At 65.4% G+C, this 13,108-nt stretch overlaps 1 protein-coding gene across 4 annotated transcripts in view; it reads right to left on the bottom strand.

The window, feature by feature from the left end:
• The window catches only part of CDH1 (cadherin 1), a 16,801-nt gene extending 5,066 nt beyond the window's left edge, over positions 1-11,735 (bottom strand). Inside the window, exons 1-15 of one of the 4 annotated variants that reach the window (XM_027903826.1) lie at positions 11,586-11,735; positions 9,574-9,770; positions 9,388-9,498; positions 9,103-9,258; positions 8,882-9,026; positions 8,596-8,771; positions 8,382-8,510; positions 8,116-8,301; positions 7,782-8,026; positions 7,552-7,694; positions 6,858-7,082; positions 6,533-6,751; positions 6,302-6,432; positions 6,080-6,223; positions 5,568-5,996 (exon numbers count right to left, since the gene is read on the bottom strand). In XM_027903826.1, the coding sequence (XP_027759627.1) occupies positions 5,784-5,996; positions 6,080-6,223; positions 6,302-6,432; positions 6,533-6,751; positions 6,858-7,082; positions 7,552-7,694; positions 7,782-8,026; positions 8,116-8,301; positions 8,382-8,510; positions 8,596-8,771; positions 8,882-9,026; positions 9,103-9,258; positions 9,388-9,498; positions 9,574-9,770; positions 11,586-11,727 (2,562 nt within the window). In that variant the 5' untranslated portion in view covers positions 11,728-11,735 and the 3' untranslated portion in view covers positions 5,568-5,783. Of the gene's footprint in view, positions 1-29; positions 186-268; positions 401-500; positions 734-4,172; positions 4,288-4,401; positions 4,490-5,567; positions 5,997-6,079; positions 6,224-6,301; positions 6,433-6,532; positions 6,752-6,857; positions 7,083-7,551; positions 7,695-7,781; positions 8,027-8,115; positions 8,302-8,381; positions 8,511-8,595; positions 8,772-8,881; positions 9,027-9,102; positions 9,259-9,387; positions 9,499-9,573; positions 9,771-11,585 lie in introns of those variants that run through there. The other 3 variants (XM_027903836.1, XM_027903810.1, XM_027903817.1) reach the window with 3 other exon arrangements.
• Positions 11,736-13,108: the final 1,373 nt, after the last annotated feature.

Consider the following 13,108-nt stretch of genomic DNA (forward strand, 5'->3'; position numbering starts at 1 on the left):
ACCCCTGCTGCAGGTCCCCACTCACTCACTATGTACTTATCCTTCTCCTCCCGGTCCAGAGGCTTCGTCACCTCCAGCCACCCTGTCTCCCGCTCGATGATGAAGACGCCCACAGGGATGGTGTCCGCTCCCTGCCCCGTGATGCTGTAGAAAACTTTGGTCTCCTTGTCCTTGTTGGATTTGATCTGGCAGTGAAATGGGAATATGGGGTTGAGAAGGGTTCTCGTGCTCTCCCATTCCCACACCCTGTGCCCTCGGGGCCACGTACCTGCACCAGCTTCTTGGGGAAGGGCCCCCGCTCATTCTCAGGGCAGTTGATGGGGGGAATGACCCAGTCCCTCTTTTGCCGCCGGAGACTGTGTCCATGCTCTGGGAAGGTCAGCACGTCAGGTGCTGTGTCCTGCAGGGAGAATGGCTCTGCTCAGTGCCAGCACCTTGCCGAGCCCTGTGCACCAGGGAGAGGGGCTGCCATGACCCCAGCAAGTGGGTCTGTGCTTTACCTGCTGCATCTGGTGGTGGTGTCGGTGGTGCTGGTGCCACTGCCGGTGCAGGGTCACCTTGGCCGAGTACCTCTTGCCCGCGGTGTCCCACGTGTGCACTGTGAAGGTGATCTCCCGCCGCTGGAGCCGCAGGGGCCGGGTTGCAGAAACGACGCCATCCCGGCTCACCTTGAAGCGCGTGTCGTCCGGGAGGAAGGCGGCTCGGTGCGGCTCTCCACAGTCCACAAAGCTCACTGGGGACAGGGCATCGGGTGGGCAGGGGGTCCCGGGCACACGTGGTGTGGCCACAGCTCAGGGGCCCAGGGGGGACAGTGGGGTCACAGGGGGCAGCAGGGATGCTCCACATACACCCTGCCAGGATCCTGTCCTGGGCATGGCACATGGTGCATACCTGCCCTGGCTTTGGCCCAGGACTGGGCACTGCACGACCAGTGGTGCCATAGGATCCCAGCTGGACAGTGACAATGGGGCAAGTGGAACTTGGCACAGCATGTCCCTGTCCCCAGCACCGTGTAGGTCATGGCACTGCACATGGCACATCCCCACACATGGCACACCCCCATGCAGGTGTACCCTGTGGCACAGCATGTCCCAGGGTGTGGCATGTCACCACCACCATGCCTGAGGCAGAGGGTGCCACTGCTCTGGCTGCTTTTCCAATAAAACCAAGGGCACAGTTGCTCACCTGCACTGGCACCCAGCACCCCAGGCTCTGCAGGTGGGGCACAGTGGCCTATGGGGGTCATGTGGCTGGGGACTGTGGCCACACATCTGCAGTAGAGACAGCCCAGGCTGTGTCATGCTGTGGGATTGGGACATCAACCTCTGAGCAAGAAGGTGCTACCCCCAGGGCACCTCTGGCCTTTGGCGCACCGAGCCTGCCCAGGTACCCTCTGGGACCCCAACCCCAGGCACAGCGGGCACCTGCCACACACTGGGGCAGGCGAGGTCCCAGTGTCACCAGCTTGGCACCACACTGGGTGTGGCCCAAGCCAGGCCAGCAGGCAGTGGTGGTCAGCCGGCATCACATGAATCGAGGCCGCACGGCTGCAGCTCTTGAACAAACACCCTTTGTCTGGAGAGGGTTGTTAGAGCCAGCGGCTCCCGCAGACAGCGCGACTGCCATCGCCCCGGCGTGACCCGCCACGGGAAGGGGACGTGCCCGGGGGTGGGTGGGAGGCACCGGTGGGGGTGACATCAGCCCATGTGCAGCTCAGGAATTCGGGGGTGGCTGCGGGATGGAGGGGGAGTGATCGCTGCCCCCTTGCCCACCACGGTGCCCCCGACCCAGCCCACGGTGACTTGCCGGCGCGATGCCAGCCCTGCTCAGCCCACGGCGGGACCCCCGGCCGAGGCTGGGGGAGCCGGTGGGGCCGGCTGGGCAGGAACGTGCCGGGGCAGGCCGGGTGCTGCCGCAGCGGGGAATGAGAGGCACCCGGCACCCACGGGCACAGGCACAGTGCCCGGCTTTGGGCCCTGGTAGGGGGTGCAGCGAGGGGCAGCACAAGCCCCCAGCCCCACATTGGCTGCAATGAGTACTCAGTGCTCGGCCCCCACTGGGTTCAATGAAGGTTGGGTTCTCAGTGCCTGCTTCCCCTTTCCTGCTCCCCCCTCTTCTGCTCCCTCCCTTCCCACCTGGCTATGTACAACCTGTTTTTCCAGTTTGGCTGAAGGAGAGCCGTCCCCAGCCATCCTCAGCCCTCCCCTCCCCGAGGCTGGGAGCCCGGGGGCCCCTCTCCTCTCTGGAAATGATGGGATGGGAGGAGAGGAGAGCTCAGAGGGTCCCTCAGTGGGATCCCCCCCATTTTCCAACTGTCCTCCCTCGCCCCCTCTGCAGGACGCTGGGACAACCAGACTCTGGCATGACTAGGCTGCCAAACAGGGTGTGGACCTGAGATCCCACACAGGGCAGCCCCCCAAAGCCACTCCATGTCCTGTGGGGTCTTGACAGGGTGGGGCATGGGCAGAGCCAGGTGCCATCACCGATGCAATGCCACCACTAGCAGTGCCAACACCCCAGCAGTGCCAGGGCGGGGGGGCTCACCCCGGGGTGAAGGTGCTGCGGGTGGCACGTCCCATGACTGACGTCACCCTAGTTTCACTGTGACTTCAGACTCTCGAGCTTTCCCCACCCAGGGCTGACGGGAACTGTCCCAGCCCCCACCACGTCCCCCCCACCTGAGCCCCCAGACCCACGGAGCAGAGCCCCGAGGATGCTGCAGCCCCCACACAGGTGTTTCGCCGCCCCGGCGCCGCGCGGGGCCTGTCCGGACCTGTTGGAGGGAAAACACCATGCTCAACTCATCAACCTAATTACAGGCTGGCTCCTCAGCCTGGCCGAGAGCTTTGAGCTGCTGTATAGCACAGCATGGCCTGACACCCACCAGACTTGGCCACCCCATGGCTGGCATCGCCATGGCACAGCCAGGAATCACTGGGTGACACATGGCCTCATGGGCAGATGGCCCTTTCCTTCCTCCCACACCCAGCCTGTGCCAGCAACCCAAAACTGAAAGTGCTGGTGCAAGGACAGGGGATTTCCAGCAAGTCTCTGTGCCACAGGGCGGTCACAGGGCTGCCCCGTCACCCTGGTATCAAGCACAGCCCCGATGGACATCAGTTTCTGTGCAGGAGACTCTGTTAATGATCAACCACAAAGACAACACATGCAATTCCTGGGGTGTGGGGCAGGGTTCAGCTCCCAGCTCACCCAAGCAAAGCCTTTCTGGAATCAAGGGTGTTTGTGGGAGCCCCTGGCACAGTGCTGGGTGCTCAGCACCTTCAGCTCTGTGCCCACCTCTACCACCTTGGCACACCACCATCAGCCATGAATTGGTGCAGATGGCGACAGCCCAGCTGCAGCCCCAGTGCCCACACAGATCCTTTTGAGGATCCCAAAGTGGCAGCAGGTCCTCAGCACTTGCTTCTCTGGGCGCACCTCTCCCCACTGCCCCCCTGCCACACTGGGGCAGGGCTTTGGTGCCAGCACAGTGGGATACCAATGTCCCCAAAACCTGAGAAGCCCATCATGACACCCGTCCCAGAGCCCATCCTCATGGCAAGAGCCGTCCTGGGGGGCTGCACAGGGGGCCCAAAGGGGAGTTTGCCCTGGTCAGCCCTGGGTGCCAGGTGAGGTGTGGGGCAGGATGGGTGCCTGTGCACCCACACCCCAATCTGCCGGCCCCGACAGGTCTCCGGCGCCTGAGTCAGCGCCGCCTACGCCGACACACCCCGGGGAGCAGCACCCACTGCCCCCGTGCCACGATGCGGTCCCGTCCCGCAGGACCACCAGTGCAATGAGGCCACCAGACCACTGGTGGCCTCATTGCAGCCCCACCTCTGCGTGGACACACCATTACAACTGTCCCCAGTGTCACCTGCCACCACAGCAAGCCTGTTCCCACCGCCATGGCACCATCCCCACCACCACGGCACTGTCCCCATGGCACCATCCCCATTGCCACAGCATTGTCCCCAAGGAGTTGGGCAGAGCATGTCCCCACACTCACCCCAGAACCACTCAGGCACAGAGTCACGGCTTCGTGTCCCCCATTGCCCACCCCCGTCCAACACATCCGCCCCGTTCCCGTGGTCCCATCCCTATCCCCACGGTCCTGTCCACATTCCCACAGCCTCCCTGTCCCTTACAGCCACGCATCCCCATGTCCTTACCTCGTCCCAGGGCCCGTCCTGCTGCCACGCTGTCCCGCGGCACGGTCAGGGTAAAGGTCTCGGCGGTGAAGCCAGGCTGGCACGGCGTTGCCCGCTGGCATAGCCGGAGCCCGCTCTGCCCGGAGAGAGACGTTAACATCGAGCAGGGTCCCAGGCAGGGTCCCACTGCCCCGGGGAGGGTCTTGGCAGGGTCCCGGGCAGGGTCCTGCCGCCCCATCCCGTGGCTCACCTGGAGCAGGAGGAGGAGGAGGAGGCAGAGCGGTGCCGGGCAGCCCGCCCGCAGCCCCATGGCTGGTGCCGGTGGGGTGCCGGTAGGGTGCCGGTGGGTGCCGGAGAGATCGAGTACTGCCGCTGCAGAGCCGCAGGTGCGCCGGGTCCCAAACCGATCCCGCCCCGCGGGTCCTGGCACCCCCAGGTACCGCCCCGTCCCGCCCCGATGGGAGGCGGTACCGTCCCACCCGCACCTGGGAACCCGGTACTCCCGGGGCACTGAACCCCCGCGATCCTGATACCCCCAGTACCCTCCACAGTACTACCACTCCCCAGTATTGTCGTACTCCTGATATCCCTTCAGCCCCTGGTACCCCCAGTACCCCCCCAGCCCCCAGTATCCCCAATACCCCTGATGCTCTGCATGTCCTGGGTACCCCCGGACGCCCCATAACCCAAAGACTCTCAGCATCCAGCCCAGGCTCTCCGTGGGTGCCTATCCAGGACTGTGGGAGCAGGGGCTGTCGGTGGGGGACAGGAGCCAGGAGGACCCCAGGGTGTCCCCACACCATGGCCCCCACAGGTCCCAGCTCTGCAGGGGAATAAACACTGTATCCAGGAAGCCCCGATGCAGGAAGGGCCCCTTGGGGTGCTGCAGCCCCCCCGTCCTCTCCTTCACCCCTCTGGCCCCAGACACAACATAGTCAGGGGCGACCCCATGGTACAGCCCAAGGGATGCCTGGTGCCACCAGCTGCCCCCATGCCATGGCTCCCAAGGACTGCGACTAAAACCAGTGGGAAAACCCCAGGGCTGGGGGTCCTGCTGGGGCTGGGGGCTGCCATGCCCACCCATGCCAGCACCTTTGGACACCCTAGGGTGACAACCTGGGGGGTTGCAATCCCCCAGCTGCCCCAGCACAGGGGGGATTGCCAGGGCAGGAGGGATTTGGCACCAGCAATGCCCGGGAGCACAGGGTGGGGGGTCAGCGTCCTGCCCGTGCCCACCAGCACCCCATAGAGACAAGGACATCCTGGGGGGCCCACAGGCAGTGCCCCCGCCTAAGTGATGCTGCAGCTGTGCTGTGGGACCCACACTGGGGTTGACAATGGGGAACAGGGCTGAGGGGGGTCACTGAAGGGCTGTGGTCAGCGCTAACCCCCAGGGCACAACACAGAGCCTTGAGCGTCTAAAAAAAACAAATCCTTTATTAAAACTGACCCAGCTCCCGTCCCCTTGTCCGCAGCATCACACGCCGTCATTCCATACCTTAAAAAATAGATAATAACCACAAAAACGCAGGCAAGGAGGCGAGGGGGCTGCACTAGGGTAGGGGGGGCATGGCGGGGGGGACCCCCAAGGCACAAGCAGCGATAAGGCAGGGGGCAGCAGGGCAGGGGTCCCTAATCGTCCTCCTCCCCACCACCGTAGAGCTCAGCCAGCTTGCGGAAGCGGCCTCCCCAGTCGTTGAGGTAGTCGTAGTCCTGGTCTTCGTCAGAGTTGGAGGAGTTGAGGGAACTGAGTGAGGTGGCCTCCGACCCATTGCCCTCATAGTCAAACACCAGCAGCGAGTCGTAGGGAGGAGCTGTGGGGTCCGTGTCGGCTGCCTTCAGGTTCTGGAGGGGGCGGAGGGATCAGAGCTTTTCACCCTTGAGCTGGTGTGGATATATCACCCCCTGGGCTCAAACTCCAGACTCACCTCCTCGATGAAGGTGCCAATGTCATCAGGGTTGGCAGGTCGGGGCCGGTACTGGGGGGCTGGCAGGAGGGTGGGGGCCACATCATTGCGGATCACCTCAGGACGGGCATCCAGCCCCCGGTGCAGCTGCCGTAGGTCATAGTCCTGAAGACACCCAAACACAGAGGGTCAGGGTCAGGCTGCCCCCACTGCCACCAGCCCCTCCAAACCCCCCATACCCACCTGGTCCTCCTCACCACCACCCTCCTCCCCATAGTAGAAGATGTTGTCCCGCGTGTCATCCTCAGGCAGCAGCAGAGGCTCCTTCGTCACCTTCCTCCTCCTCACGAAGAGCAGCAGCAGCAGCAGGATGACTGGGGGGAAGCAGAGGTGTCAGCAGGGACACATGTTGCCCACTCTGCCCAATGCTGGGGACATCCCCACAGTCTCAGGACCCCTGGGACCCCCACTCACGCAGCAGGGCCAGCAGCGCGCCCAGGGCTGCGAGGACAAAGGGCAGGGCGGTGACGGGCTGGGGTCTCTGGGGACAGCCCTGCGCCGGCCCCTCGCAGGCACAGACCCGCGCGGTGACCACGGTCACCTGGGCCCTGCCTGGCTGGTCCAGCAGCCGCAGGTACACGCTGTAGGTGTCTGGCTCCAGCGCTGCCACCAGCCGCAGGGTCACCGTGTCACCTGTGGGAGATGGGGGGTGTTCATGGGGGACTCACTGGGAGCACAAACACAGCACATCTACCTCCGTCAAGGACCCCCTATGTTATCTTTGGAACCCTCATGTTACCTGTGTCACCCACCTCCACGGCCCAGCTGTCCCCCGAGCCGTGGGTGAGCTCGGCGCGGAAGGGGCCGGTGTTGGGAGGCAGGTCCCTATCCGTGACAGTGAGGACCTGGGGCTCGGGGCTGCGCTGGCACACGGTGATGTCCCGCGGCTCGGCCTCGGGGCCATTGTCGTTCACGTCGAGCAGGGTGAGAAGCAGTGTCCCTGTGCCCGTGGCTGGTGGTGAGCCTGGAGGGGGGATGATGCTGCAGGGAGGACCCCAAAACCAGGACCCTCATGGGGACACGGGTGACTGAGCAGGGGTCAGTCAGTCCCCAAATCAGGACCCTCACATGGATGGGGATACCTCAAGCAGCGGTGTGGACAAAAGAGAGTAATGCTGGAGGGAGGACCCCCAAAACCAGGATTCTCTCAGGAATGTGGATACCCCAAGCAGGCGTGGGGACAGAGGGGAGCTCCAAAACCAAGATTCTCATGGGAACAGGAATACTCCAGGCAAGGGCAGGGACAGTAGGGAGCGACGTTGAAGGGGGAAGTCCCAAACCCAAGATCCTCACGGGGCTGCAGATGCCCCAGGCAGGGGTGGGGCCAGGCAGCATTGCTCCATGCTGGAGGATGGGATGTGTTTCCTTCCCAGCAATGGCAGCATGTGCCCCTCACATGGGTGGGGGAACAAGGGCCCTTTCATGTCCCTCACCATCATCCACGGCCAGCAGCACAGCCATGTAAGTGCTGTTCTTCGTGAAGGGGGACTCGCGGTCCAGGTGGTCCCGTGCTGTCACCAGGCCGTTGTCGGGGTGCACAGCCAGCCACCCTGCTGGGTCATGTCCCACCAGATACCTGGGGGGGGGCACAGGGGAGCTGGTGCTGAGGCAGGGGACAGCGGAGACCCCCCCAGACCTTGACTCAGACCCTGTCCCTGCTCACTTGATCCTCTGCCCCTGTGCCTTGTCGGGGTCCTGGGCCGTGCAGGCGGTAAGGGTCTGCCCTGGTGGCACGTCCTCTGACACTGTGGCCAGCTGCACCAGTGGCACAAACACCGGTGCCTCATTGACGTCCTCTACAGTGACCGTAACCGTGGCGGTGGCCATTGGCAGCTTCACAACGAAGGGGACCTCGTTGGCCACTGCCACATGGAGCACGAACTGCTGCTTCGCCTCGTAGTCCAGACCCTGGGAGAGGACGGGAGAGGGGCAGTGAGAAGGGGACAGGCAGGACCCCACTGTGGGCAGCAATGGGGTGACACAGTGGTGACACAGACCTTGGCAGTGCGGAGGATGCCCTCGTTGGTGACAGGGTCAGTGGCAATGGCAAAGGCACCCCCGTCGTTGCCGCGCAGGATGGAGTAGACGGCTCTCCACGCTGGCGTGCTGGGCTCATCCAGGTCGGTGACAGCCAGTCGGGCCACCTCCCGCCCGGCCACATTCTCTGGCACAGCTGCCTCGTACTGTGGGTCGGAGGCACTGTCAGCACCATGGCCCGGAGGGCACCAGGGAGGGTCCCACCTGGCGGGGGGGCCCACATTACCGTTTTGGGGTCAAACTCGGGAGCGTTGTCGTTGACATCGGCGATCTCAATGACGGCCAGCGCCGTGGTGGTCAGTCCCTCGCCATCCAGGTCAGCCGCCTGCACCGTCAGTGTGTACTCCCGCACACGCTGCCAGGGATGGAGAGACAGACAGACACCTCGTCAGCCCCTGCCTAGGGCTGGGACACCCACCCTGCAGTACTGCAGAACGCACCTCCCGGTCAAGGCCGCTGGCGATGACACTAAGGGTGCCGGTGCCTCGATTGACAGTGAACATCTGGGAATGGGGCTCCCGTGGCTCCTGGCTCAGGATAGAGTAGGCGATGACACCGTTGTAGGTTTCCACTGCGTCGTCTGCATCCGTGGCTGTCACCTGCATCACGGAGGTGCCTGGGGACGGGGATGTCCTGGTGAGGGGGTTGTGACCGGACAGTCCCAGGGCTGTCCCTGAGGGATGTGGCTGGCAGGATGCAGAGCTCTCCCAAGGCTCAGGGTCCTACCCGGCAGAGCTCCCTCTGGCACAGAGCCCCTGAACACCTCCTGCGTGAACTGGGGCTTGTTGTCATTCTGGTCCGTCACCGTCACAATGATCTCCATCGGCTCCTCCACTGGCTTCCCATTCTCAGACACGGCGTGAGAGAAAAGCTGTGGGGCAGGGGGGTGAGTAGGGGATCTAGCATGGTACTCTGACACCCCCCAGTGCCCCTCAGCAGGGACCTACGTGGTACTTGTCGATGTGCTCGCGGTCCAGCGGCTGTGTCACCTTCATCCAGCCTGACTCCTTCTCAATGGTGAAGATGCCCTCGGGGGGGGCATCTGCTCCCTGCCCTGTGATGCTGTAGAAGATCTTGGTGTCTCTGTCCCGGTTGGATTTGATCTGGTAGGACACACAGGGAAGAGGTCAGTACCCTCCACCGCATCACACCCCACTCCCATGCAGCGGGAACAGACACCCCAGCACCCACCTCTGTGCCATGACCCCCAGCTCAGATCGACCTCCTCTTACCTGAACCAGTTTTTTTGGGAAGGGGCCCCTCTCGTTTTCAGGAACCTTGATGGGGGGGATCACCCAATCCCTCTTCTGCCTCCTGAGAGCAGCATGAACCCCAGGAAGCTCCTGTGGGATGAGGGTGAGTGAGGGCACAGCTGGCTTGGGGAGCAGGAGATAGGGAACACGGCAGGGCAGGATTACCTGGGGGGAGCGCCTGCTCTGCATGAGAACTGGAGCAGGGTCTGGCTGGCCAGTGGCATCCCAGCGGGAACCAGCATCTGGGAGTGGTACGGTGAGTGCTCTGCCCACCCTTGGCAGCTGCACAGGGCCCGTGTCCTGCTGCACCCCGACATCACGCTCCTCGGTCCCGCACGGTCCCGTGCAGCCTCTGGAGCTCCCTGCGCAGGTGGAGGGTCAGGAGGCTGGGAGGGGACCTGTCCCCCGGCAGCAACCACCAGCTCCAGGACCCGCAACCCCCCAGAGTCCCGAGGCGGAGTGGGGCAGAGGACAGTGGGAGTGGGGCAGGGGACAGTGGAAGCGGGGTAAGGGACACCGGGAGCCGTACGGGAGCGCAGTGGAAGTTTCGGTGGAAGTTTCGGCTTTGTTTTACAGATGATGGGAAATTCCTGGGCGGGCAGAGCCCTGCCCCAGCCCCCTCCCGGTGGTGTGTCACACCCCTAGGGGCTCCCAACCCCCCGTGGCCAGGACATTGGGCTCTGAATCTCCCTCCCCTCCTCCCACGCTGCATCCCCCGTGCTGGACACGGCCCCGACTCCGCACCCCCCCGGGGCCAGGATTAGGGGATTAGCGGAGCTGAGCCAGCTCTGGGCGGCCGAGCGGCCCGGGGGGGTCGGGGAGCGGGGCTGGGGGGGCTGCAGAAAGCATGGAATGAGGCAGGGAAAGCTGTACTCTATGGCTGCCCCACACTGGGCAGGCAGCGAGCCCGGGGGTGAAGGTGGGGCCATGTGGGGCGCAGCGGCCGTCCCCCGAAGGCAGTGCCGGGGCCCCTCCCTGCTGCGATGGACGCGGTAAGGGGGGCTGGAGGGACATCAGTCACCCTGGGAAACAGGTCTGGGGCAAGAGGAGCCCGGGGAAGCCCCCAGCCCCCGCCGTGGGGAGCCCTCAGTCCCCATCTGTGCCACACGTCACTTCTCCACCGAAGGGCCAGGCAGCACAGGGGGTAACCCCACTGTGCCCCCAGGGTCCCTCCTTGCAGAGCCCACATGGCACCGCGCCCACTGGGTGCCGAGGCGGAGCCGCACGGTCGGTGCCTAGGCCATGTGCTGCCCACGGAAGGGGATCGCAGTGGCGTGGCAAGACCCCAGCCCCTGCCCATGGCAGAGGCCTGGCAGTGCTCAGCTCCATGCCTGACAGGCTCAGCCGATGGAAGCGAGATGAGAAGCGGGATGTGGTAGCAGAGGTCGAGGCCTCTCTCTGGCACTTACCGCCAAGGAGAGCTTTTAGTGCCCCCGCGGCCATTAGCCGAGCGCTGGCTCCGGCCGCGTTCCCGGGCAGCCCCAATCCCCCAGGAGCCTCCCAGCAAAGAGGGCAACAGGCCCAGGCCAAGCGCCAGCACCGAGCCAAGAGCTGGCAGAGAGACCCTGCCCAGCCTAGACCCCTACCCAGCCCTGAGCTCCTGCCCCAGCTCGGGCCCCTGCCCGGCCTCGGGCCAGCTGGACCCCGCACGCCACGGCCGGAGAAGGGTGGCCTCGAAGCACCCCACCCCATGGCCAGAGCGGCGCTGGGCACCCACCCTGCGGGGACCCAGCCCCGCTGCCGGCGGGCGCCCCACGGCTGGGCCAGAGGCGCCGGCATCGCCGCCACCAGCTCTGTGGGGCCAGACAGGCACCACTAGTCTCACAGGGCACCGCCAGCCCCATGGCCAAGTCCCAGAGCCCTAGGAGGGGGGCACAGCCCTATAGCGAGCCTCATAGCCCTAGGGCGCAGGAGCCCAGCCGGTCCCATGGCGCAGTCGCACACCCAGAGACCCCCGCCAGTCCCGCACTGGGGTCTCCGGCCAATCCCACACCCGGGGCAGTGCGAGGTCTCCGCGAAAAGCAGCGGCCCCACGGCCGGGGGCAAAGTGGGCTCGATCCGGCAGCAAGGGGGGCCCTGCCGCCCCCACAGCGCCCGTAACCCCGATCGCGGCCCCAGCCCGTCCTCGGATAGCCCCGGGGGTCCCGGTGCCGCCGCGCCCCGACGGTGCGAGTTACCTGATGCGGGGAACAGCCCGCGGCGCAGCCCCGGGGGGGCGCACGGCGGGGCCGGGGAGGGGGCGGCTGCCGGTAGGAGCTGGGGGAGGAGGGAGAGGATGAAGACGGAGAGCGGGCAGAGCCCGGAGCGCGGCCCCCGCATGGCCCGTCCGCTGCTTCTGCCGCCGCCGCCGCCTCTTCGGTTGCCGCCCGCCGCGTCCCGCCCCGTCCCGCCCCAGGTGAGGCGGTGGCCGCGCAGGTACCGCCCCGCCCCGCCCCGGAGAGCAGCCCCAGCACCCTCCGGGCATCGCCCGGCAATCCTCGGGACTCCTCTATTACTCCCGGGACCCCCCGTTACCTCCCCGCCACCTCTAGAAATCCGCGTTACACCCCCGGTACCTCTCTGGAAACCTCCGGCAACCCTGATACCACATGGCACACCCCTCCCCCTCCCGCCCCGATACCACTCGGGCACCCTTCCGGCAACCTCCGGTACCACCCGGGCATTGCCGGTACTCCCCTGGAACTCCCTGGCAATCCCCGGTACCCTCCTTTATTCTGGCACCCCCCGATACCCCTCGGGCACTGACTGGTACTCCCTTGAAACCCCCTGGCAACCTTCGGTACCACCCAGGCTCCCTCAGCATCTCCCGGGAACCCTCGGGCACCGCTTGGTAGCCTCTTGGAAGCTCTCGGCAACTCTGGACAATCCGCGATACCTCCCCGCCCGTTAACCCCCCGTCACCCCTTAGGCACATCCCCAGCACCCCTGGGGCACCCATCGGTATCCCCCTGGAAACCCCCGGTAGACCCGAACAACTCTCGGGCATTGCCTGGTACCCGTTAAGCAGCCCCCTGGCTCTCCATGCCGCCCCCGATGCCCCCGCCCCTCGCTGCTGCTTCCCCCGGCCCCTCTGCGCGGCCTCGTGGACACGCTCGGGCACTCCGATCTCTGGGTACCTTCCTGTTACCTCCGTGCATCCCTCCTAGTGCCCCCATGAACCCCGGTACCCCCGACTGCTCCCTACCACCCCCAGCAGGAACTCCTCCGATCTCCTCGTGCAATTCCCGGTGCCTCCTCCCCCTCTGCCGCCTGGGGGTGCACGGGACCCCCAGACCTGCACTGGGATCCCTCGGGGGGAACCATGTGTGCACCCCTACCCTGCTGGAGTGGGGGAGTCCTGTGGCCCCCAAGTGACAGTGCCCTGGAGGGTTCCTGGGCTCCTTTATGCCCCCCAGCCTGGAGCAGCATCTCATGCACTGGGCTCCCACGTAGGGCTCCCCCACCCCCTCCCTGGGGCTGGCAGCGCTGGAAAGCCAGCACTGCTTTCCTGGCAGGACGCGGCCAAGGTCACTGACGCAGCAGGGAAGGTCCCCAGCTGGCACCCGGGGCAGCAGCCAGTGCAGCTGCAGCCATGCCATGCTGCACCTTAACCCTCCTTCTCCTCCTGGTGGGACCATCCCAGTGGGGCCAGGGGCACTGCATGGCCACTCCGGAGCCCCCAGGCAGAGCCATGTTCCTCCACAGTCCCACAGCCTCGCTC

Source organism: Empidonax traillii, unplaced genomic scaffold, assembly GCF_003031625.1.
Source record: "Empidonax traillii isolate 1590-97213 ecotype Southwest subspecies unplaced genomic scaffold, ASM303162v1 scaffold23:size2178997, whole genome shotgun sequence".
Lineage (NCBI taxonomy): Eukaryota > Metazoa > Chordata > Aves > Passeriformes > Tyrannidae > Empidonax > Empidonax traillii.